The following is a 27,376-nucleotide window of genomic DNA, read 5'->3' on the forward strand; positions in this document are numbered from 1 at the left end:
ATTTACACAGCTTGTGCTCAGTTTTCCTCTCATTATGTATTCCAGTTGATATGTAAATAATAAAATGGTAAAACTATATATTGATGTTCATATTAATGTTTATTATTTGTTTTTCATATTATTATTAAACATATTAAATTCTAATATTGACCTTCATGGATTATCTACCACTTCCGGTTGGACATTTTCCAAAATAAAAGCTTTACATCAAATTACAACCCTTGCAATACTGACTAAAGAGTCATTAGCAGTACAAGTAATATATTCTTTACATTGTTTTCTGTGGTGATAGATGTAGATAGCCCAATGGTAGAGGGGTGTGATGGTGGCATTCAAAGGTGTGGATTTTGGCAGGACATGTACGCCTCAGTATTTACAACATGTGCAGAAGACATTTACACCTTAAATTAATGCATAAGAGGCACACATTTATGCATACAAATGTACCCAAATGCAGGATATTGTTCGATGCCAAATTTTCTGGCGGAGGACCCCCAATCCCCCTGTTTCATGTGTCCACTTGCAATTTTGAGAGAGCTGCATTGTAATATAACTACCAGGGGTTCCTGCTGGCAGAGTTTAATTGAAGCTAAATAATGTTTTCTCCTCTCCTCTATTAAACACATTATTCACTCATGTCTGTTTTGTTTTTGTTGAAGTTACATTTGTTCTAAATGTAAGGCATTTTTCAGCAGTATTGTAAAACTGGATTGTACCCTCACTCTCTACCTCATTTGTACAGTTATTTCCCCATTTTCCACGGCCGTCATGGGTCTGAGTTGTGGCAGCCGATTAAGCAAAGCAGTCCAAACTTGCTTCTATGGTACCACGTCCTTCAGCTCCTCCTGTGGGATTTCAAGTTGTGGCAACACATGTAGTATAGAAAACTTTATTATGGAAAAGACATGTTTGCACCATGGCCGAAAGATGTCATTGTGTGCAGTGATGCTGCATTGTATATTGTGTGGATGATGTGCATGAAAATTAACACTTGTGTTTCATGCTCATTCACCTGTTCACACTCAAACACAGACTTAGCAATGTATTTCCAGTGCAAATGCAGACCAAAAAAAGCAACTTAAGCTGTAATTTATGCTTAATATTTAATTTAATGAGTCGTCTTTCAGTTAATTCAAAACTTGACATGGTCCTTTAAACATCCAAAATAAATTACTTGAGCATTCAGCATTGTGGAAAAAAGACAACAGACAGTTGTAAAAACTATCCATGAACAACTACAAAGAAAGGCTGATTCCCTTAAACACCAAAAATGGCTAGCACATAAATTAGCGGAGGTACCCCCAAAAATATTTCAGAGGGTTTTTCCGGTGTACACAAATCACATTCAGTAACTTACTCATACAATTCTTAACATGAATCTTAGCCAAAAGTTTGTGAGGTCCCATAATGATGTATCCAACAACAATAAAAGAGAAAGTACCTCTGCAACAGCAGCCATACACTGGAGTCTTTACATTCTCAGAGTCAGACAGACGTAATTATGCACGCACCAGAGAGTGTGGTTAACCGAAGGTTATGAAAAAGTCGAAAGAACATATTAACAATACTTAATGAGGTTCTTCACAGTGATTCTGCTATCTGGTGTTAAACTAAAAAATATTTACTGGAACGGCTGTTAGTATAGGTTGCATGCCTAATAAGAACAATAGGCAGTCATTTGAATCTGGTTTACATAATACCTGTTTTTGTGTTGACATTTTTTAGTCTAAAACCACGTAAAGCAAAGAGAGTAGACACCGACACAATCTCAATGTGTGAATATCTGCAACTGAGATGATACTCATCCTTGACACAGAAAGAAGCATTCTACAGTAACTTGCAATAATATTTCAACCACGTTTTTTGCAGATAACCAAAAAGCTACATACACACATAGCTACAACAAAGTCCCTCAGCTTTTCCAATACAGACTCAGTGTGAGAGAACCTCAGAGGTACACATATTCATGTGGAGATCAGACAAGTTAAAACATTTAAAAAACAGAATTCCAAAGCATTTCCTTTTTGTCTTGTTCACAATACAACATCGTCATCAGTTGTGCCTATTTTAGGTATTCCACTCATATGGCTGCAGGTAAAAGAGCTTGAGAAGAGGACTTAGTTCATGAAAGCTTCATGCTTGAGCTCTAACTCTCCATGGGGTCCAGGAATTCTTCTTCAGTGATGCACTCCAGCTTGTTCAGGACTGCGCCTGCACTGGCTGCTGGGTAGTCTGCTACTGGGAAGTGGGGCATGGGGTGGCTGTACGGGGGAGGGGACTGGAAGGAACAGCAAAGGGTGCGAAGGAAAGGCAACAGCTGGGTGATGGAGGACAGGGACCGTTGAGTGAGGAGGGGGAACTCCAAATGCTCCGTGGAAGATTCCTCACTGAGCCCATTTAGCGTCTGGAAAGATAAAGAGTAAAATTTGAGAGTCTTGGGCCCAAAAATTGAGGGGGGAAGGGCAGAGTGCCACACTGCTTTGTTTTGTGGAATATATTTACGCCAGGTCCTCTTTATTCTATATATGGACACCTATTAGTGCCCTTAGCCCACAGTTAGTTTTAAAAAAAAGAACTCATTTAAAGTCATTTAAATTCATGGGCCACACACGGCCCAATTTGATCTTAGATGGGCCAGACCTATAAAACTTTTGCACAATAAACTATAAGTAACATCAGCTCCAATATTTTCCCTTTTTATGTAAAGAATTACAAGAACATCATGTAGACATTCACCCTTTTACAAAACAGATGAACAGCCTGAGATGTCTCAAGAAAAAAAAGAGCAATTTAAACAGTATGTCTCTTCAGTTTGTCTTCTTCTCACTGTCATTACATGTGCATTTAACCACACATTTCCTGATACAGATTATTTTGAACTGAAGCTGCTGATTGAAAATATTTTGCACAATGTTCAATATCTTTAAACATGGTCACTGCAAGTATTCATTGTTATATCAGAGAACTGTCAGGGTGGGAAAGCCTCTGAAGCAGAATTTTATTTAAAGTATTTATAACTCTGCTTACCTAATTTGACCTAGGTCATGTTGTCTGTCCCTCAGGTCGCACACACAGTGAATTTTAAAGGGAGACAGTAATCCTGTTTAACTCTGGGGCAGGGAGCAGGATATCTCACCCTAACCTTGGTTGCTATAGAGACTGAGCCAGCCAGCCTTTCCCAATCAGGGAAGCAGCGCTCACCCATCATGACTGAGAGACGGAGAGAGGAACTGTTGCCTTTCTACATTTAGGTTTACAACTGACCTGAATGTGACCTCGAGGCACGACTATGTCATATTACCTTTGGCTTACAGAAGGAAGATCCTTTATATCATGCAACCATATTCTGCTGCAGTGCACACACAGCTCATGTTACGATGCGATTTGTAAGGAGGTTTTGCATTTTGAAATAAGCCGTTTGTTGTGGTGAAAACTCTTGCTCCCTCCATACTGTTTGCCCATTGCACTGGCTCAAATACTACCGACATTTGGTGCATAAATAAATCTATAAAAGGCTTTTTATGGTGGAAATATGGTGGTATGAAAAATACTTTGTAGCTCTGGGGAGGTATTAAGGAACATTCCCTAACATAAAAGCATATCTCGAGACTTGGACAATGACTTTGTTAAATGTTTAAACCTTTGGACTTAAAAGTATGTTTGAGATGTACCTTGACCAAAAATAAAAAAATTCCATTGGGTGTGGTACAACTGACAGTAATTCTAAGCATCTTATTAAAATGATCATTCAAGAGTGTAGACTTTTACATGACGATGACTATCTAGAGGTTTGAAATTGACTTTTTGAACCCACGTAGTATCTTACCCCATATCGCAGTTGTATCCCATCCAGTACCCTGACAACATGGGGTACGCATCCCTGCTCGCCTTCTATCAGCGCATTCTCTGGGCCACTGTAGCGGTTCACGTCCACCTCTGGGACAAATGCCCAACGATACCTGTGCGTAGAACATAGACAATAATCATACACAGACAAAATAATCAATGTAACACCACAGTTTATACAAAGAAATATGTTAGCATGTTTTTTGTCCTAAGCTCTTACATCTGAAAGAGTGGTATCCTCTCTGGAGGAAAAGCCAGCGAGGTGTCCAGAAACTTGCAGGCTGACAGGTACATGTCCAACTCTGCCTGAGAGAAATTCACTGGTCCATTTTTTTCAGGGGCTGATCGCACCACTTTAGCAAGCCTGGGTTGGTACACAAGTACACAAGAAACGACTAAGTACTTTGAGTAAGAGCGTCAATGAAATACGAATTTGTGAATAACAGAATCAACTCACTTTGAGACGTCTTTATCTGGCTGCAGAGCTTTCTCTAGACGTGCAAATATGCGAATCTGGGTAAAGAAAAGATATTTCCATTACGACAGTTAAAACAAACACTTATACAGTACTGACTCTGTGTATAAAGTCAGGCTCTAAGAAGATGGGATCTTACCAGTTCTGTGACCATGATTGGCCAAAGAGATGTGAGGTGCTGGGATGAAATCCGCAACAGGAGAACACGAAACATCAGGAACATCTGGGCTAAAACACCAGGGCTAGGGTTCATGCGCAAAGCCTCGGTAAGGCGCTCTGAAAGGAGGGAGAGTGAAGTTTTCGTTAAAAACACAGTCAATTTGTGTGCCTGTCTCTATCACTAAGGTGAAGATGATTACATAGAAACCTACATAAATACACAGTAACAGCAACACACCTTGGATGAGGGGCAGATACAGATGATACTGGTCGAGTTCGCCACTGAACATGGCAAATGCCTGGCGCTTCAGCAGCATGGGTTTCTGGTCTACGTTGGTAAACAGTTTCAGGGAGCCACTCTGCATGCCTGCAGCACAAATACATACAGGAGGTTTAACTCTCTTTTCTTTTTTATAAATTGATACTTTCAAAGTGTCACAGATAAGCTTGAACCTTTGGACTATAATTGCATCTTAACAGCACCACAAACATTTGTGAGAGGCTGTACTCACTCAAGATGTCTTTAAACATGGTCTTCTCATGAGTCAGCAGGTGGTCAACAATGGATTTCCAACTACACAGGACAAAGGGCAGTCATTAGACATTGGCTTTCAATTCATTTCTAATTCATTTATGTAATATCAAATACACCTGACAGACAAAATATGTCTTTATAAAGATGCAGCTAGAAATATTTAAATTTAGTTTTAGACACTGTATGCACACTGGGTTTTTCCCCCCGCTCCAACAGCCAGAGCTGTGAGCTTGCAACTGCCCCCATGCTGAGCTGAAAAGATGAGACTGAAGTAAAAGAAAGAGCGTCATAAAAAATCTATCAAAAACCCTGATAAAACACATGTGCAGGATTAACCAGAACATGCTGTGATTGCTAGGCGAGAACAGCTATTCCATTAGGGCAGTCAGTCAAAGCATGGGTTAAGGCTGAACGATATGCAAAAAAAAAAATCATATTGAAAATACTTCTGGCAAATACTGTGAGTGCAATATGAGTCGCTATTTTAATGGGAATGGGGATTTTTGCATGTCATTTTCACAGGAAAAATAATAATAATAATGATGATGTGATTTTTGCTGAGCTCTGTAACAAGCAAGCATGTTCCCTTCCATCTGGAATAGGATTTTAAGGCCTGGGCATCTCTGTAGCACCACAATGCTTCATGTATAATGGTATGTTGTGACACATTTTACCTTTATCAAAAAACTGCAGCTCCTGCGATATGGATATTGCATTCGGCCATATTGCGATTTTGATAATATAGCTATCAATTGTGCAGCCCTAGCATTCATTCACTCCTCTGCCTGTCAGGTCTTGCCATAAGTCACACCCAACTACAATTTTCACACCAACATCTCCTTCAAGAGTCCTGGGCATGGCATATTGGATATTAAATTTGATTATCATCAGTCACCACCTGCCGTTTAAGTTGACATCTATAACCGGTTTGAGGTTCCTGTTGTTCAAGAGTCATATGCATACCGACATGAAAAGAGGAGGAAGGGTAATATGAAACTCTCTGAACCTTCAGTCGTGTCAACTCCTGGATTAACTTGGCAAATAAAGCAGCTTGGTAAACACATGACCTTCCCATCTGCTGCAGCAGACTACTGCATGGTATGGCACAGCTCTACTCAACATTAGCACCATCATTCCATGGTTGTGGATAGCACTTGGGACTTTCTTTAAATATCGCCTTGGTCAGCGTTCAAAGCAAGATGAGCTTATACAAGATAGTGGCACTGGGGGGTGGGGGGGTGACACACACACCAAAGGGCCGTGGATTGGACTCGAACCTGAGCCACTGCAAAGGACTCTACGAAGGGAACTAGAGGTTGCCCTGCAACTGCAATTTTTTATTACACTTGACCAGTCGAGCTGAACCATGCGGTGCTAATGCAGCTTTAGAGGCTCTCCTCTACTCTCCTGTAAAACTGGTAAGCCTCAATTCCTGTGTAATATGGCTTTACATGAAGTCCTCTGTCATTGTTCTCTGACATTACTTATTATGACTCTTCTGTGTGTTTGCATGTACGTTATTCAACATTTCTGAAGTTACTAATTGAGTGGTGATTAATTGAAAATAAATTCTATTCTATTCAGCAAATAAACATACTAACCTGGGAGCACAAGAGGCATCCATGGTGAAGAAGAGTGGGTCCATAAAGAGCTCAAAGACCTCTTTCCTCCAGGCCCTTTTGGTATAGGCATACCCACTTAGACTGCTCAGCAGCTGAGCACCTGCCTCAAAGCTGGGCATGTTGTAGGCACTAGACGAGAGACAGCCCAAATTAGAGGAAGCCTTTTAAGACCAAAAAGCCTTTAGATTTAAGACTGTCCTGCAACAAAAGTTACCTGTGGTTCTTAAGGTAGGGGAAAACATAGTACATGAGCCGAGAAATGAGAGGAACGGCTTTCTCCTTCTCATCACTGCGGTATACCATGTCCAGAAGTGGTGCCAAGACCTACACAGTGAGAGAATGTGTTAAACAAGACAAACACACAGAGATTCATCCTTTCACTCTGTCACCATAAATGAAACCTCACCTCAGCCAGAAGTACAAGAGCCTGCACGCTGTACACTGAGGGCGCTGAAGAGGAAACCATGGTGCTAGCTTGAGCCATTGATTCTGAGAAGGACATAAGGACAGAGAGAACAGTGAGTTTGCTTATGACGGTTACCCTGCTTGTAATAATTATGGGATGGAGAAACATGTGCAAATACATATTTTTGGGTTTTGGGTTTTCTGTTTGTTGTGGGTTTTTTTTCCTTTTTTCGTGTTATGCGTTCATGTATAGTCTTGTTTCCTGTTTTGTTTTATAGGTTTACTCTTCATGTGTCATTTCTGGTTTCACTTTCTGCCTTTGTGTGTTTTTCTGCCTTGGTGGTTGTCTGATCCCACCCTGATTTGTTTCACATGGTCCCCATCAACCTTGCTGTCACTTGTCCCTCTTCATCAAATCGATACAGCATAGTATCGCGATATTTAGTGCAGCAATATTGCTCCACTAAATGATTTCGAAGCTCTTGCCATCTGAGCGCTAATAACAAACTCTAAATTGAATTGAATGACGTCAATTTGATATTTTAATTATGCCATCTTGATCCAAAATCAATCTCAGGATTTTTACACACATCACTGAGCACAACAGGATGTTAGACTGTTTATTAGTTATGTTTCTCTACACTGTTATTCAGGTTTGTCCTTTGATTTTGTTCCCCATCCGCATACAGAATGACAATAACCCTTCTGCATATTTCAAATAGTATAGCTGTGCCTCTCCCAATGACACCACTTATCAGCACTGCTTCCAGGCGGTACCTGGGGCTACTGCAGCAGCTGGGCCGCTGGGTTTCCATGGATACCCTGGCAGGCCTCTATTCTCAGGTCAAATTTTAAAACCAAGTAAAAAAAAGTCATGTTCATCCAGGGAATACTAAGCTTAACAGTACTAGGGAAAGTGCAGTGTTTCCATGGCAACAGCAGTGATTTGTAAGCTGACAGAGGGCTTTATTTATCCCCAGGGTTTTGTTTTTTTAACCAGTGGATAGGGATTGCGGATGAGGTCATGCATGTATGTATCTGTCAGAAGCTACCATAATGGTCACCATCGGCGTCTGCGTCGTCAGGCTCCTCTGCTTCAGCGCACACCTGTGGCTGAACTTTGACCTCCAGGCTGCGGCTGAGCCAACTGGTCTGCTCCAGAGAGGACCCTGCGATCCCACCCACTGCCTCGAGGATCCGCTGAGTCACATCCTGCATGATGACATCACCGTTACTATCACCACTGTATCTCACATGCACTCAATCATAGCTACACAACATGCATCATACCTGCAGATCTTTAGTGTCCTTCTTGTTGTCCAGGTTGGGGAGCCTGTTGACAAAGTCATTGAGTATCCTGCAAGACAGAAACCATTGATGAGTGTCATATTGTCCCAAAGGAAATAAACAAATGTCACTAACCCACTGGCCAATTATTGTTAACATCATAAAATTAAATATGATGAATATGGTTTTTAGTCTGAACTGTCTGCTGAGCACAGACATGGACTATAGAGCCTTCTGAGCTGTTTTGGTGTGTGAGCTTTGATACTGTCTGTGTAAGAGTACTCTGTAATACAGAAGTATTGAATATGTTGAAACTAACCCCAGCAGCAGGAAGTGCCCAGGTGGTGCAAGATTGAGCTGAACAGACTCCCGCAACAAACTGAGGAGAGGAGCCACGTTTTCCTGCAGAGTCTGAGCTGAAATGCTACACAGAGAACAGAAATGATGACAAAAGTGAGTATTTGTAGAACAGTCTTATTAAACCTGAGGTGGGGACTTGCACTGTATTCCCTACTTACCTCTGGATATAGGCGTAGCTGAACTGTAACATGGGGATATCTACCAGGGTTGACTTCTGACAGAGAAAAAAAAAGCAGAAAGTGTTGCAACAATTACATAAAATTGACTTCAGAAACTTCCAGAATACAAGTTTTGAGCAGCTCTACATGTATGTTTGTCTGTATACCTGTTCTCCTTTGATCTGATGTGGCTTTTTCACCACCTCCTTCACCAACTGTAGGATGGTATCGGTGTGCAAGGTGTGCAACGATTTCACCAAAGCCACGATGGTTAGACGAGACTCACTGGCCACAGGTAAAACCTAAAGAAGACAGGAGTATAATGAAGCCAACAAGAGCTCTAAAGCTTTTCAGGGACATGTGTGACTGTGTCCTTTCTATGTATCTAGAAACACTGCAGTTCTTACCTGGTTTCTATGTCTCCTTTTACTCCTCCTGCTGCTCCACACTGCTCCCAGTGAAGCCATCAGCTGGATCCCATACTGCCCAGTTAGTGGGACCAGGAACTCCAGTATCCGTTGACGTAAGATCTAAACAGACACCCATGGTGAATGGAGGAAATTTTCCATAATAATCCACAAACACACAACGCTTAATGAAACAGATCTATTATTACACGCTGTACATTTGTATTGGCATAACAAAATGCAGAAAACATGAATATGTAACACACACCTTGGTGCTTTTAAAGTACACAGAGGTAGAAGTGTGTCTGGTGCTCTGAGCAGTGTCAGATGCTCTCCTCTGGAACTCTTCCTTCATGACCACCCTCCACAACAATGTCATGCTACTGAGCATGTGCGGTAGTGCCTCGATCACAGCGTTGCGTGCATTACGGATGTCCATGGGATCACAGGTAACCAAGGACTGACAGGAGGAGAATGGATGTTTACATTCTCATACACATAACAGGTACACATCTGTGTGTGTGTGTGTGTGTGTGTGTGTGTGTGTGTGTGTGTGTGTGTGTGTGTGTGCGTGCGCGTCATTCCTTACCCTCTTGTTGTCCAGTAGACAATAGTGTGTGATGGTGGTCAGCCCTTCTAGCAGAGTCAGAGGGTAGTCAGGAGCAATGTTCTCCCTCCTGCCACTCAGGCTGATCAGAAGACAGAAACACAATCAAATTTAAATTAAAAAAAATCATTCAAAGCACTGGCTAAAATTTAAAGGAGAGAATTTAGGGATTTTGTGATTGATGGCTGCTGCTGGTTCTTGCACATTTACCGTGACACAAACTGGCACACGCAACTACTTACACTGATTATCCTCTTGAATTATGAATACTGTTGGCAAGCAGTGTGTCTTTGCGCTAGTTTATTCAGCTTGTGAAGTGGAAAATATTCTTCCATGACTTTATTTACTTTTTTATATGAGTCACGGATTCTTTGTGGGTTTGACTACTGGTTGACATAAAAATCTCACACGTCAAGAGGGACCTGCCTGGCACCCCTAAACATTAAAAACTTGTCATGTTTCTCTCAATCTTCACCTTTACGTCTGGTTTCAGGCCTTTTCTTGTCTCAGACTATGGTAATACCATTTACAGATTTGCTTGTCCCACTACTCTGACCAAACTTAGCCCACTTCATTATTCCGCTTAGAGATATATTTTAAACTCAGGCTACAGGACTCATCACTGCACACTGTACAAAATGACTGGATCTTTTTTATTTTATAGGCATGGGATGCAGCACTGGTATATTTTAATGTACAAGGCCAGGTTACCCATGTACATATGCTCCAAGTTTGTATTTGTCCAAAATACCTGCAATCTGAAATCTGAAACTGTCTACGCTTAAAGATGCCACCTGTGAGGACAAATGCTGTAAAAAGGAGTCTATTTTATTGATCTTGAAATGACCTGCAGACTAGACTTAATCTAGACTCTATCATCTCTCTAACCAGTTTCAAACAAAAGTTAACAGGTTTTTATCTGGTTGGATAAAGGTTAAATAAAAAAAGCTGTAAAATCGTGACAGTGTCAGTGAGAGTTTGTGTTGTCAGTGGAGCTCAATCTACCTCTGATTTGCCTTTCCTCCATCATGCTCGTAAAGCTTGACCAGCTCGTCCAAGTTCCTGCAGATCTGACTGATGAGCGGAGCCACGATGATGCCTAATGAGCGACCCAAGTAGGGCAGACATGAGCACAGCAGTGAAACCCAGTGGGGGTGCATGGCGTAGCCGTACTGTGGCTGCAGAGCCCTGGCTGCGGCAGAAACAAACATCCCTTGGGCTGTGATGGGATGGCTCTGGACGTACTGCGCTGCCTTGATGGACTGCTGAAAGAGAACCGCTGTTTGCCACTCACGAGCAAGCGGGGTGGTGGCGGTTGGGGATTCCCGAGGTTCCCCGGGCTGGCCAGATGCTCCACCTGGCCCAGCTGCAGAGGCAGCCCCAGCGGGCCACACGTGGTACTCTAGGACTATGAGAGCCTGGAGGAGTTTCAGTAATTCCATTTGTAAGGGGTACTGTTCCTGTCCACCTCCAGCTCCAAGATTCACCAGACTCTCTTCTGACAGGCCTCCCTGCTCATCCAGCAGCTCCAAACCCTTGGGAAGTCCCTTGTCCGCTCCCCTCTGACTGACATACATGGATGCAGAAAGTGTAAGCAGAGCATATTGCTGCACTTTACATCCTGAGAGGAGTCTGCGGATGGGCTCCAGACTGGCCCCGTTGCCCTCTTGTCCCCTTGCCTTGCAGCCAAGCTGGTTCACCATCCGGGTCAGCACCTCCACACTCTTCACCTGAACCTCCCTGTTCCCCTGCAGGTCAAGAGGACTCAGGCTCAGATAGGAAGGGTAATGAGAGCGCAGGAAACGCAGGCACAAGGAAACCAGCAGTTCAATAAGCAGGGATGGGGGCACAGAGGGGGAGGAGGAAGGGGAAAGCAGGCAGCCGTAGAAGCCGTGACCATCCTGCGCCTGTTGGTGGCGCTGCAGGAGGTTGGAGACCAGGTTTAAATGTGCAGCAGAGCTTGTGTCCAGAGAAGTGTAGGACAGGGCATCCACCAGAGGGCACTCAGCACTGCTCCTCAGCAGGCTGTCAAGCAGTGCCAAGCCTTGGAGCAGATGGCGCCAGCCGCCCGCCACAGGATGCAGAAGGACATGGCGGAACAGAGAGTCGATGGCCTCTCTCTTCTCACGCTCCTGTTTTAACAGGCGGGACCTGGCCATAGCCTCCAGCTCCAAATCCTCCTCATCCTCACTTGACAGTGAATCAGATGCCTGCGTGTGCTCGGACTCTGTCCTCCGCAGACCGTTGACCACACCCTCCTCTACGCTATGGGAGGGGACAGAGCCAGAGCTGGAGTTCTCAGCGGATACCTGGGCACCACTAGTGTCAGCTGACTCAGTGTGTTCACTCTCAGCTTCCTCCTCCTCCTCCTCTATAGCCTCCTCCTCGACTGTCTCCTCACTTTCACTCCTCGATACCACTAAAGTGTCCGGCGGCTGGGCCAACTCTGGGCCATTGTCTAACTCTGCCCACAGAGATTCCCGGTCCACAATGCTCATGAGATTTAAGATGGTGACCTCTGTTGCCATGGAATCCATACATGCTGCAGAAGTTTTGGTGGAGGTTCGACTTCTGTTGCTCATACTTTTCAAGTTGCCTTTCAGACAAAAAACAAAACACACACACACAAACAAACCAAAGAAGTCAACCAAGTGAAATTTTACTCATTTACATGACTAATATGACACGTGCTGAAAAATGTGCTTACCAGCAGTGAGATTTTGTTTGATGCTCTGAATGGAGCAGCGCTGAGTGGAGGGGTGAAGCAGCAACAACAGAATAGGCTCCAGGATCCGAATCACGTCACTGAGGGAAAGAGCCCGGACCAGCCAGCACTGAGCTGCTGCACTAATTGAGCCATCTGTAGAGCTCAGACTTTCCACCACAACACACAGAGACCTGAGAGAGAGATACACATGTCAACAGTCAGATTTAGTAAAAGAGGATCCCAACCCCAAAGGAAAATCATTATGCCTTTATCAAAATAATTTAAAACTGTTCACACAGTGTTTCTCAGGATGGTTTATAGATACGAAGACGCAGGCTCACATCTTACTCAGTCTGCAGTTTTTTAACATGTGACAGTGCTTGTGTGGACGGGATTTTCTTTAAAAACGAAAGAGGGAAACACTGTTTTCAAAAGTACGTGAGTCAGTGTGGACTAGGCCAGACACAGTGATATAAATTAGTAAAAATAACCCTCTCCATCTATCACCACCTACTGTCACCACCTACAACTATGTACTAACCGGTCAAAGGAGCGATTGAGAGACATGGTCCTGTTAGACTGGATCTCCCGGGTCAGGTGCCACAGAACTGTAAAGCGGTGTAGCGCTTCCAGCCTAACAGCCTGGGGCAGACAAACACAACTAATCACATTTCTTGGCAGCTCAGTTTATGTTTCCCAGTTAAACTGACACACCTAGGAGATGTCTAGAGAACATTAAAATGTGAATAAATTGTGGTTCAGCATGAGTACAGGCATACACACCTTGTCTTTGTGCAGTAGCGCCTGGCAGATGATGTCTTCACAGATGGATGCTGACGGAGCTAGACAGTGAAGCCTGTAAAAGAGTTCCACACAGGAAGTGTGCTGCTCTCTCCGCTCCGTGTCCAGCTGGCTCCACAGTACCTGGGACACCCTCTGAGACACGACAACAACATCTTAAATAACGCATTTATGTAACAGCTTTGAGCAAACCAACATGTTCTGTTTTATAATCTAACCTGATAGAAATCTGTGCTTTCCTCTATGGCACGAAGCACAGCGGGGGAGATCGGTGGCAAAGTGACCATCTGCAGCCGTCCGCTCAGAGGGTTAGAGTCAGATGTCTGGTAGCGTCTGTGCTTGTCCTGGATGACCAGTGCTAAGGACTGGGAGTGGTTGATGAGTTCCAAGAGGGAGGCCACTGCAGTGTGCTGGATGCTGTAGTCCCTGGACAGGCAGCACAATGTCATCAACGACCTCAACCACATTGGCAAGCTGCTGACGTCACTACCTGTGGAAAACAAAAAAAAACACTTAAATGACTTCTGTGGGTTAAAGTATGTAGCTGACAGTAGTATTAACTCAGCTGGACCATCTATGTGCTGACCTGTGGGGCCGAATATGTCTGCGTGGAGAACCAGAGTCTCCTCTTCAGTTAGGTAGACAGGAAAGGTGGTGCACTCCAGCAGCAGGTGGCAGGTGGCTGTGAAGGCCTGTCGACAGGCCTCAGAGATTTCTGCCTTGCTCCTTGGCATGTAGCCAGCCGCCCAGTCCAGACCCCCTACAGGCCCACGCTCCTTTTTCTTCTCCACAGGTGCTGCTAAGAGCTGAGCGTCAGGTGTAGGCTGGGCTTTAGACTTGTTTGGAATGAACAGTTCAGTCAGTTTGTCTTTAATTTCACGCCCCCCTATGCCTGGCAACAACGTCTTCTGATCCACAGAAGTAGCAGTTAGGTCTGGCTGGGGTACTTCCTCTGGTCCCGAGACATCCTCCACCTGCACCAGCAGGTATCTGAAACATGGTAGGAGTGAAAACATTTAGAAATAACACTTAATAAAAGAGGTCAATATAAATTACAGCTAATTTATTAATGGCTGGGTAGTTTACTTTGTGGCTATGAAGGCCAGGATATCCTGCAGACACTGGGTCATGGTGTCTATAGTGCCTCCTCTCCTCCACACTGTCTCGCCTTCATTGCAAATTCCATTTCCCTCCTCGCCCATCCCCAACCCTGGTGGAAGCTGCTGCTCGGACGGTGAGGCGCTGACGCCCAGTCCGCTGTCTTCAGACCTGAGCGTTGGGTAAATACCATCTGCAGGCTCTGCCTCGTCTCCTCCATCTCTGTTCAGCTCTTCATCTCCATGGTGACCATTAACCTGACCAACGCTGCCATCTTTCTCTCCCTCTGTATCCTATAGAATAATTGACACGATGAGGAACAGTCAAACATCGTAGATATATCTCAAAAATAAACCACATTGGCACAGACTGTAAAATGCCTAACCGGAGTCGTTTTGCTTTCCTCCGCAGGTGACTGCAGCTCCATCTCGTCTGTCTGTGCCCCTGACTCGACATCCATATAAGCCACAGGCATCTGGATTTTACTGAGGACCTTGAAGCAGGCACGCAGACCCTGTGTGACATCTTCCAGGCTGACAAAGTCCATTTGGCTGTGCAGGGTCCGCAGCATGGTGCCCAGCATCTCAGGGAGAAACTGGGACTGGATGTCAGCATGAAGCTCCTGAGGGGGGAAAAAAACAAACATGCAAAACACACTGTTTGTGTATACAAATTTCTTTAAATGTGCGTATGACTCAAGAGTTAGGTCAACCAGTGCTGAATAATAGTCAATATTTGTTTGAACCTAACTGTAACTGAGCACCGCAGGGATGCAAAAAAGGGTCAACCACATAAAACCTTATCATTATTCTCTATTTTAACGAAATACTACTATTTGTAGCATTTGTTGGAGTTGCCAAAATTCAACTAACATTTATTTTACCAATCAAATCTAAATTTTTTTTAAAATATTACTCACTGAATCAATTTTGTTTCACAAGGGAGGGAACCAGTGGTGTGAGAGTGTGTGAGTTGTTTACCAGAGGGAGAACGTCGAGCAGGAAAATGATGAGATTGGACATCTCTGTGACAGACGGAGCAGGATGATTGAGGTCCTGCTGAGGAGGCGTTGGTGGGTCATCTTTGGGACTATAGAGTAAAGAAATAAAAACTACGGATGTACCAGAAGAGTTTGGTAAAGCATAAATAAAACGATGAAAACAGATATTTTTAAATGATAAGGACACGTTCGTGCATTATTTCTTCAAAACCATTCATATCATTGTTGATGGCCAAAACATAAAAATGCACATTCTGTTTGCAACACAGGACTTTGATTTTACTATCTAGTTGTTTCATGTACTACACATTATTGAAAAGTGATCGTTATATTCTGATCGCCCCACTGAGTCAGCACACATCATGTGCTGGAGTAGTGACACAAAACCCCGATGTGGCGGCTGGATTTCTTTCAAAACTCTACAAATTGTGCATCAAGATGGAGCCTAAAACATGTAGGTTTTAGCTGTATGTGTTAATGTCGTCTACTTTAAAAAACTCAGTTGAAATATTGAAAAAACAACGCTCTACCTTGACTTTCAGTCAAAATTCCTCTGTTTAAGATGTACGCTGTATTAGCCATAGGTTTCATGGAATTTTGACTTAGCGTCCACCAACACCCTATCAATTATTAAAAGCTGGAAAATAAATGTGAAACTAGGACACAAAAGCCCCCTGAAATAAATAGAAGTAGTATTTTGAAAAACTTCCTTTAAAAAAAAAAAAAAAAGTACAGAATGGGGATATGGAAATATATTTAATAATTAATTATATGCCATTATGAAAACAATCTGATGCTTTGAAGGCACAACACTTGTGTCTGGTCTTGGCAATGTTTATTTTGCACAGAAACACTATCTAATTCAGCCACTGGCTTTCTATAGTGTCGCCACTGTTGTAATAAAGCTGTACTATATATGATGATATCAATGCAGACTTTTCTCTATAATCTCGCATTTTTGGCACAATATATATTGGGGGTTTTTTCATTCTTTTAACATGCAGAAATCTCATTTATATACAAGGATTGTGTGTCACAATCACTCCTGCCATACCTGAGAGAAGTGCAGAAGCGTCTGGTCATGTACTCCCACAGGTATTCACTGTTCATGGAGCTCACAAGCATGTTCACCGTCTTTATGATCTCGGATGCGTTCTTGTTCTCTTTTATCTTGCTGTTTTAAAAAAGAGCATTGTTAATTTCCTGTCATCCATTTGCCAGGTACAATATCTGTATTCAATTATGATCTGTCCTATCATCTATCGCTCTCACCTGGCTAGCAGGTTGCCTGAGAGCCCCGCGCTGGTGATGGTTTCCTCCCCGACCATCTCTCGACAGTATCTGTAGAAGGCTCGGACCACCTCCAACATCACACTGCTCAAGACCACTGGACCTGCACAGAAACACTGTCATTACTACAGTGATACATACTTAAAGTTAAAGCTGAGACATTAACAAAGAGCGGTGGATCAAGTAATTCAGCGTTCAGCCATAGTTGCTTGCAGAGACATTTCTTTTGAGTTTAATCTTGATGATAATCTCACTGGATGGATTTAAGGCTTTTTGTGAGAGTTAATGGCGTCCTTTCAAAAAGCTTCACACATTCACTGGTTGTAAAAGTACATACTGGAAGAGACACATTATAAAGTTTGCCAATGGTTCTGTTTTACTATGCCTCCTGAAAGAAGAGAAACTAGGTCATGGGCAGGTAGTTGATGACTTTATGTCTTGATGTAGGGAGTCTTTTCTTGAGTTGATTGTGTCTAAAACCAAGAACATGATCATTGACTTTAGGAAGTTGGCACCCTTCCAACCAAACGTAGATGCAATTTCTGAAAGGGTCCAACAACATCTGTTCTTCTTGAGAAATATGAGCTCTTTTAGACCCTATCTAAACATATGCAGATACTTTTGAAAACATTTTTTCCCTCTGTTTAATAAAATAATTCTATTCACATGACCTTTGCTTTACAAAATATCTCTGTCCACACTAGAATGCATAAGGACTCCAAGTGCTCGCAGGCGTTAGCTGTCTTCAGCAGTGTCTCCTTGTCACAAAGGTAGTAAAATGTGCAGGCTAACGTTCGAGATCTTATCATTGTTGATTCACATTCAATTTAGAGATGAAGGAGCTCACTCTAACATATGAGTAAAGCTCTGGACATGCCAAAGTTTTCCTTCCAATCCTAATAAACAACAATCCCACTCTCAAAATGTTCTCCCATCTGTTGATTCGACTGGGCCTGTTACAAAAATGGTCATTTTTGGTGGATTTTACAGTGCAGACGTTGTGGTGGAGCAAAAACAATGGGTGCAGGAGATGCCTCAGTTTGTCCATGAAGTGGTGTAGCAATACTAAGTTGAAGTGTAAATTAATCTTTGACCAAGCAGTGCTAACAAAACATATATAAATGTAAAGTAGTTGCCACTAGTCGGTTGCTTTTAGCATATGCTCATTACATCCATTAAGCAACAATGGGTATGCTCAAGTTAAAAAGTTGACACACTGTTTCCAAATGCTCTGTTTTACATGTCCACACATATGAACAGTAACCTGAGTTTGACAGTCTGCGTACAGACAAGAGGCCAAAATGCAGAGGAAAGTATCTGTTCATTAAAAATATCCAAGGCCTTAATTTGTGCGCTATAATGATGACTCTGTTTGATAGAAGTTTCACTAAGTGTGCTCTGTTTTTCTTTGTTGTGACATGGTTCGGGAACCTGAGTCTGGCCAATAAGAATAGGCTTAGCTGGCTTGTCAAAGTCGCCAGCAAAGTTATTGGGCTGAGTAAACTGCAGGAAAGCCCAGGGTCATATTGAACTGTCCTGCTCAGAGGACTAAAAAAAATACAAAGTCTCTTTCGTTTGCACAGAAATTCATAGCCTGAATTAGCACATATGATGTGGGCACCTCAGCACTTTATTATTGAGCATTCAGCTTTGAAGCATCCGGCATTTGTACTGTTTGTCCCTGTTATCTGACATTTGACTACACGGCTGCAACCAAATTTCCACAGGTGGGATAATTAAGTTTGACCTGACCTGTAAGTCAGCATGCTGACATGTCAGTGCTGCTTACCTATCTCCGGTTTATCCAGCAGACTGATGATGATGCGAAAGGGCCTGAGGTGCCCCACTACATTTTCTGGGTCGCTCTCCACATCCTTCTGTTTGAGGATGTTAATTAGAGCCTGAAGTCACAGAAACAAACAAGAATTAGAGAAACAGGTGACAAAAATACATTGGTACTGTGTTTAAACAGACACACCTGACCAACATGTGACAACTGAATTATGCTTCCTTTAATTTACTCTCCAAGCTGAAATATACCCTGCTCATTTTTTTCTTTATTATCTTTACAGTAATCAGTTTAGACATTTTGCTAGTTTAGTTGGGTTGAGTTGACTTTTGTTTAGTATATTTAGACATTTTGGGAAATATGGTTATTTGCTTTCATGCTGAGGGTTAGAAAGAAGTTATCTGTTGAGAAAAATTCTCTGCTTGATGTAGTCACTTCCTCATTCCTCAGCTGGTTGCCTGGAACCTCACTGTGACGACAGGACACATCACTGCTACCGGCAAAGAAGTATTCCCACACATAAACCTCCGTATAACTACAACTTGTCATTTTCACACTTCTGCTTTTTATGGAGTAAACAAACAATACATAACACCTTGTTTAAAGAGCTTTAGAAGTGCTTGTAGAGGGATTTTGTGTTCTTTGGAGAGAGCCTGTTTCTAATCATTATGCAAAGCTAAGATAACCTGCTACTTAGCTTAGTTTGAGTAGTATTTTAAGAAAAATATGTCAAACTTTTCTGATTGTAGCTTCTTAAAAGTGAATGTTTTCTGGTTTCTTTACTCCTCTATGACAGTAAACTGAATACTGTTGGATTGTGGACAAACTTTGAGTACGTCATATTGGGCTTTGGGAAACACTGATCAACATAATTAAAGACCAAACAACTAATCCATTACTCAAGAAAAACATTGACAAATTAATCGTCAATGAAAATATTTGTAAGTTCCAGCCCTAACTGGCTGCAGCTTCATAATTACCATACAAACATGAGAGTGGTATCAATCTACTTATCTAAATTTCCGCAAGAAGGCAAATAAGCATATTCCCATAATTTCCAACTTTTTCTTAAACAAAACTGACAAATCAGGTTAAACTAAAAGTGAACACATTTATGATTATGTTTACGTGTCTGTGTGGTACCACATGGGTGAGTTACCTGCACAAGGAAATCTCTAGAGTAGGTGTTGAAGTAGTATGATGTATGTTCCTCTGTGGTAGTGGAGAGGGTGGGGTGTGGTGCCACCATTCCTCCTTTTTTGTCGGTCCCTATAACACACACAGAGGCAAACATTACCGAGTTAAGTAGGAAACTGAGATGGTAATTCATTACTGAAGGGTACTTCAGTGATCAGCACCTAGGAGCCAGGCGTAGAGGCGTCTGTTGAGGGACATGTCTCTGCGGAGTAGAGTCAGTGAGGCTGCAGACACCATGGTCACCATGTCTTTACCGCTCAGGGCGATACCGGCCTCAGCTGGGTCCTAAACCGACAATACAGAGAAACAGTTGGTCCGAGGAACAACAGTATAGAATGGGAGCGTGGTGACAGGATGGAAAAGAAATGAAGAAGGTAAAGAGGTGGTATTTGAGACAACTCACAAAAGTAATTCACAGTATTTTCAAGCAGCAGGGTAATTTCTTTTTCCCCTGAATAACCTGAATCTAATGATGTTTGCAGAGTGATTTCAGGAATAGAAATGGAGTAGAGCTTTACTTTGATCACTTCAAAGATGTTGCCCAGATAAACATGTGGTGAGTGTGTGTTTGCACCTACCAGGCATGTAGCAAAGGGAAAAAAGTAAAGCAGGATTTCCAGCATGTTCCTCTGCACCAGGACATTTGCATCTTGCAGAGAGAGACACACCGACTTTATCTGAGGACAGATGGAAGCCAACAGAAGTTCAGACAGATGATAAGAGATGGTGGCAGAGCAGACTGCAGCACTAAACTGACACATGACTGAAATATGTCCACAATACAAAAATATCCCCATATCACATGTGTGTAGTCAGACAAACAAAGACACTCACCACCAGTCGATGGTCGTAGCCTAGCATGTATGATTGCTGGCTCACAGATGCCATGCAGTCAAAGTGTGTGACGATAAAGACGGAGGCGGGCAGTCGCACCATGGGGGTGACCAGCATACTGCCCCATAGTGCACCATAGAACACCTGCTGACCCACCAGCAGTGACAACTTCAGCAGCAATGCATCAGTCCTGGACAGAGAGAAGACAAAATGGAGACAGCTCATTGATTATTCAACAGCACATCCACTGATTAATCTATATTTCTGATCTAATCTAGTGGTTAGTGATGTCATACTAGCCAAGACAGAAGTATCGTTTAGCAGTATGCAATCCTGACAGGTCATCTGACTCACCCAAAATGACCCCTAAAAGTAACTAGAGCAAGTCTGTCAGCATATTAGCTGCTCATTCTGTTACAGCCACATCTGTAGAAAGTCTTTAATCCAAACTCATGTTCAGTGGTGTCATCTTCACTGAAGAAATGACGCAGGTTTAGCACTTCCTGATACACTCTTTGATAACAAGATGTGGCATCCTGTCTACATGCACTACTGTGTAAACTCAAACTCAAACATTTACATCCCTAAGTATACAAAGATTGTCTAATTCCAGGGTTAGAATACCCACAGTTATGAGTCAAAGGGATACTTTGCCAATTTACAACCAGCTTTTAATCATACCCCTGTGGGTAGTACGTGTTATTAAACTATGGTAAACATCCCTCCATCTTCCCAGTGCCCAGATCTCCCCACTCATTTGCCAGCAAAAAATCCACCAGATGATGCATTTCTTGGACTGTTACTTAAACTACCGATTGCGCTTCCTCATTTTTGAATGCCATGCGCCACCACAAACACAAAGAGTATAGAAGTGGACCAAGAGAGAAAACCACCATCCCCCTCTCTCTAACTCAGACACGGTAAAACTAGGCATTACTGATTGAGTGCACACCCACTTTCTCTTCCTGTATTGCCTATTTGTTGCCTAAAATGTCTTCAGGAACATATTTTAGTGCACTGTTTGGCTGTAATACGAGAGTTTGTGAACAGATAATGGGAGCTGGCAATATGGCAATATACCTCAAACAAAGCCATTCCTCTTTAGAAGCTTATTACATACTTAGCCACACTATTGGTATAGGATTATAATGTCATAAAAAAGGGCTGCTAACAAATCACATGAAAGAACCAAAACTGTTTATCTCTTATTTCTTTACCACTTCCTCGTATGTGGCTCTCAGTCCCGAGGTCATTTGTTCCTTTTCTAACGAGTCACTAATGTATACTTTCATTAAAACAAAAAAGGCAACAAAACAGCTGGGGACTGTAGTCTTTAGCTATTATTACTAAACCTTGAGTAGCCTGAATGGTGCACTTTTGGGGACTATTTTCAGCTGCAGATTAAAAAACAATTGGATATTTATGGCAGCAGGAAGGTGTCTGTGGGAGTGACACAAAATAAAAGAAAGTGCCCAGGTTCATTATAATGAAGGAGCATGTCACCCAGTGTGACAGTGTGGCTATTTGATGAGCTTTTAATAGCTTTTGTACAACAATGGAGCTCTATGGCACAGAGAGATAAGCTATATCAGGCTTTCTGTGCTTTGTAAGTAGCACAGACAACACTTGTTAGCAGGATCGGTCATTGTTGGTTTTGGTTTTTCCATGGGGTTTTTTGACAGTAAGAGAAATGCAGAATATTGTCAGACATGCTTTAAAACAATATATGCTACGTACCTGTCGTAAACCTCCAGTCCCTCCTCCAGGCCTGGCAGTAATCCTGTTATAAAGGCCTGAAGACTGGGCAGCAAAGCCCTCTGCAGCGGGAGATAGTAACGCTCGTACAGTGTCAGCAGCATAGGCTTCACTGCCATGGCTGCATGGCCCAACAGTGGGAACAATCCTGAGCTGAAAACCATAAACACACACGTTATACCATGAGACGCTGTGTACATTATCAGGTCAGCTCTCTTTCTGAAATAGTAAAAGCTCCCGACTCCTTACCTGTAAATGAACAGATCCTTGGCCAGCCATTTTGTTCCGATTATTTTGAAAATGATCTCATAGGTCTCCAGAGCCTTGAGGTGCACTCCACTCGGCAGAGCTGGGTGCAGGCACTGGGCGAGACGCTTCCCTATTATCAGCCTCTTGGGCAGGAGGGAATAGCGAAGGTTACTCTGCAAGGCCTGAAAGGAAGAGACAGAACACCAGAAGAAAACAGGTTGGCCATGTACCAATAGGTTTACATATTAACTTAGAATTCGGTACGATCATCCAATAAAACAGTAAACCCACACGGGGACATCAGGTGAGATTTTGTACATACTGTCATTGTACAGTTTCATGTTTAAGGGACACAATGTGTATTTTCCCTCGCATTCTCTGTGTACTTAAAGGACTAATGTTTTTGCATCAACACACAAAGGCACTCCAAAGTAAACACATGCTCTGTAGGAGAAAAGAAAAGTAGCATGTTTACTGCCCAAAACAAATAGCCAGAAGTCTCGAGCAACAAGGGTGTTTAACAGAGGGAGAGAGTCTCAAGAAGAAACAAGAACTTCCCCACAGGTACAGAGAACTGAAACATAAAGCAGCTGTGAAGATGTCACCCCCAAAATATCAATGACAAATATGAAAAGAGAAAAACTGCAAACGGTAGTGTGACTTCAGATCAGATAATAGACTAAATGACAAATAGAAAGAGCATTAGCAGCACATAGATATATCCAGATAAATATATAAGCAGTTACGTATTTCCATGGCATCAAGTCCACACTGTACATCACAACGTACCTTATTGAGCTTGCCCAGGGAGGAGATGAGATCTGCCCACTCACTCGAGGACTCAAAGTTTCGCAGCGCCTTCTCAATGACCGACGCATAGTTACGGTAACGGTAGTCATTCTGCAGCTCTAACTCCTCAGGATCCATGATACGTCAGTCCGATCACAGCATATTCAACACGATATTTCTGGAAAAGAGGCGAGACAAACGAGAGGTTTTGAGGAAAGGGACTTTTTTGAACTCACAAGAACTATCAGCTCTAGGATAGTATCTGTCTGTCTGCAGCCTCCTGGATGTCCCTCTGCCTTTGAGGCTGGATTATGGCAAATAAAATTACCCAATTAAGTCTATTCGCTGATATTTTATGCACATTCTGAGGCTGTGGAGACAAATGTCCTCATTCATGACTGGTTCGTGTTTGTCTAACTGACCTGTCTCTCAGTCTGAGAAGGGAGGAGTTGTGTGAGCACACACTATGTGGGCTTGCGTGCACCTTCTGAGAAAACCAGCTGGTCACAAACAGACAGAGGATACAGTTTGTTTCTCTTCTGCCTACACAGGGAAGTTTACAACAGCATAACTGGGCTTTTTTTGGCCTCCTGAGGGAAAACCTGGGGCAAAATTGACATATGATCACAGGACCTTATGTGCTGTCACATCAGTTAGACACAGAGCAACACTGGCATTCACTTGGATCCATGTTTCTGGCCACCTGATGAAAATAAATCCAACATTCACTATACTTTTAGCTCTCTTTCGGTCTCCACAACATCCTGAAGATAATGTGTGGCTCTTTAGCAGCGAAATGCTCTACTGCGTTCTCTAGCATATGCTAACTTTGTCTGCCGTTTGGTGCTGGTCAGGTAGCGTGTGGATTTTTCAGTGAAAACTGCTGCATGCTGTCGCTGGAGGGTTTATTAGAGCGGTGAGACTGAACCAAAAACAGTAAAATGCAGGTTGGCTGATAATTCTCTGTGGGCTTGTTACTACAACCTATTTCCATTTAATAGAAATGTTGATTAGTGCAAAGTAAAAAAAAAAAGGTCCTGAGGAAGAACTGAAATTGGAAAATAATCTTATTATGGGTTACACAGGGACACAACAAACTTAGAAACAAGGTACCCAACTGCTAAATATATTGTATAATCTAGAAAGAGTAGCTTTCTTGCTTTTAAGCACATGGCAAAGACGGTGGTGTGTGTTTGTGTGTGTACGCGTGCATGTAGTGCATTTGAATAAAGCTAAACAGAGAGATGGGTGGGGGAGCGAAGGCAGGATTAGAGGAGCACAGACATCTGGACTTGCTGTGCCTGAGCTGAGAGAGGCTTTACCATCGTGGACAAACACAACAGCACGTGTCCGTGGCTGCTCTGGTGAAACAATCAGCCTATTGATGGAAAAAGAATCAATGAAAATCAAATTACAGATTAATATTCTGAGTCATTTATGACAAACACCCAGCATTTGTTCTTCGAAGTTTAAAAAATGTGCTCATAATTTGGGTTCACTGTAGCTTGGTCAAAATAATAAGCAATTTTGGAGTGCCTTTGGTAGCTGCATGGCTACAGTGCGTGCCACAGTACTGCAACATCTCAGTCTGATTCCAGCCTTGGGACCTTTGTTGCATGTCATATCCCTGATCTCCTATTTCCAGTGTATATGTCCAGTGTCCAGTGTCATATGTCAAGTAAAGGAGAAAATGCTAATAATAATTATGAAATCATACTAATAGTGAGCAACTTCAAGACATCACTTAACTCTTCTTGAAAACTTACAGACTAAACAAGTGATTACAAATGAAAATCAACAAATAAATAAACTGGTAGTTGCAGCATCAAACTGCCCACAGCAGATTTTTACTTCAACATAGTTTGATTAACCCAAATCTTGACCCGTGGGAGTGAGACAGAGGAAGAGGTGTGCTCATTTTTTGTGGGGAAAGACAACAGGAGAGGGAAACAATCAGTGAGTGAGAAAAATGGAGATTTAACGACATAAAAAAATAAAGTCTCTAAGTATTGCAGAGGGATGGAGACTCAAAACGATTTCGCTTCTCATCTCATCTCTCAGCCTTGAACACAATTGGCAGGTAAACCTCGTCAGTGATTCCCAAAGTCCATCCATTAACTAATTATACTCACGTTCTATAGCTCAACCAATGCTGAATTTTCAGGCCATCAGGCACATCAAATAACATTACAACACAAATCTGTTATGCACTTATTGCACCATACAGACCTATAAAAAACAAAACATGAAAAGTGCGTGGTGTGGACAAGCCTGCAATAAATGGATTTTTGATCATTAGAGTCGACTAGTTTGCATCATTTTGTCCTTCATGTACCAGCACTCTTTTGGGATTTCCCTAATGCAATTTCCTGTAACTTATTGGCAAACATACACACCATTAACAATACATTTGTAATAAGCTAAACTTGGCCTTGTGAGTAATATCGACCAGACTCCCTACCTTATTGAGGATACATTTCCTTACAGCCTTTGCTTTTAGGTGATATGGCAGACTTAGCAAACTGTATGTGCAGCTTTTTGCGTAGGTGGAAATCAAGTTTGGTACTAGAAGTAGCACCCATTTACGATCTTACACCTTGATATGTACACCATGTGGTTAGCCATCTCTGACCAGACCAAAAAACGTCTAATCTGTAAAAGCCACATGCAGTACCCGTGACTGAAGTAATCCTAGTGACAGCCCTCTCAGTGGATTAATCTTTTCAACGCTTTCTCCCACACTGACAGCCTTGCTATCAAAAACAGGAGCAGTTAAAGACCGAATATGTAAAACAAAGTAACACTACATGGCAAACTTCCCCAGATGAGGTCATGCTATTCAACACAGCCCCTGTGCAGATGTTTCTTATTAGACCGACCTGAATTCTCCCTGCAAAGAGACTACCTATTTGTGTGCAACCTTCAAGTAAATGAGGATCTGACAAACCCTGTTTAGTCACAGGTGACAGCTAGATAATCAAATGGAGCAGGCCAAGCAGAACTAAATCTACATTCTCACTTCCTCATTGTATGTATCAGCAAAACAGCAAGTGCGATAAAAACCATGCATGTCTACATGCTGCTGTGAGGAACAGTGATGTGTGCTTCTTTGAGGGTGGACACACACACACACACACAATAATGTGACTGCCGTTCAGCTGGGAGGCTGCAGATGTGAAGGCAACACAAGCTGTGGCCAAATGACAGTTGGCTGCAGCAGCTTTTGGCCTTTGACTATACTGTAGCATCGATAGAGCTGCGTGTATTATGTAACTGCACGACCTCAGGCCACAGACTGGATGATAATATCACTGCCTTCAAGTCCAGGAAACAAGTAAGACATATTAACAGCAAGTCAAGCAGGTTTGTGTACAGCTAACGTTAGCTTGTGCATTTTCGTTGATGCTGAAACTGAATTTAGCGGTTGGGAGAATTTCTTTAACAAGCTAGCTATTAAAAAGGTAGCGATAACGTCATGTTTCAACGTCAGTGTCTCGTCTGTGAGAGTATTTTGGTTAAACAAGGACAATATGTAACTGTTATACATTTTAGAGCATCGCCGTAAACAAAATTAGCTAGCTATCAGGTGCATCAATGACTCACCAACTGTGAAGCAAGATGAGCCGGAGCACCCTCCCTTCAAAGCAGCCCGACTCAAAGAGGCGACAGCCCGGTCCTCATGGTGCATGCTTCACGGTAACACAGCCAAACGAAACAAGGTGCTAAGCCTGTTGTTTGCTTTGAAGATAAGTTTGACACTAACCATCCCCAGAGTAGCAGAAGTGATAGTTAAAACGGGGCGGGATCCTCAAACTCAGCTGATTCAGAGCCGAACGCGGAGGGAGGGCTCACTTCTTGATACAGAAGGGGTGGAGCGGCGGTATTTTATGTAATAAAGGACATGTTTGTCTTCAAACCGTCCTCAGAAAAGTCAACAGAGTGAAAGTTTTAGGCTTAGTTCTCGCCCAGAGCAAAAAGAAACCAGTTTCTCCGCGCGTAGCTTCAA

The 27,376-nt window shown here is 42.6% G+C and overlaps 1 protein-coding gene across 1 annotated transcript; it reads right to left on the minus strand.

The window, feature by feature from the left end:
- Positions 1–1,089: 1,089 nt before the first annotated feature.
- dop1b (DOP1 leucine zipper like protein B) lies at positions 1,090–27,175 on the minus strand. The gene is made up of 38 exons (XM_050048392.1): positions 26,974–27,175; positions 23,371–23,548; positions 22,582–22,763; positions 22,315–22,485; positions 20,578–20,767; positions 20,322–20,420; positions 19,905–20,028; positions 19,706–19,815; positions 18,547–18,658; positions 16,740–16,860; positions 16,522–16,641; positions 15,448–15,556; positions 14,853–15,089; positions 14,456–14,760; positions 13,956–14,359; positions 13,588–13,859; positions 13,352–13,504; positions 13,110–13,210; positions 12,569–12,759; positions 10,867–12,457; positions 9,844–9,943; positions 9,523–9,714; positions 9,255–9,377; positions 9,015–9,149; positions 8,848–8,903; positions 8,649–8,753; positions 8,333–8,399; positions 8,095–8,254; positions 7,044–7,126; positions 6,852–6,961; positions 6,617–6,766; positions 4,993–5,054; positions 4,719–4,847; positions 4,461–4,597; positions 4,304–4,359; positions 4,067–4,210; positions 3,827–3,959; positions 1,090–2,404 (listed from the first exon to the last, which is right to left on the minus strand). The coding sequence occupies exons 2-38, from the start codon at positions 23,506–23,508 to the stop codon at positions 2,147–2,149; spliced, it is 6,930 nt and encodes a 2,309-aa protein (XP_049904349.1). The 5' UTR covers positions 23,509–23,548; positions 26,974–27,175; the 3' UTR covers positions 1,090–2,146.
- Between the last annotated feature and the right edge of the window lie 201 nt (positions 27,176–27,376).

Source organism: Epinephelus moara, chromosome 7, assembly GCF_006386435.1.
Source record: "Epinephelus moara isolate mb chromosome 7, YSFRI_EMoa_1.0, whole genome shotgun sequence".
NCBI classification, from domain to species: domain Eukaryota; kingdom Metazoa; phylum Chordata; class Actinopteri; order Perciformes; family Serranidae; genus Epinephelus; species Epinephelus moara.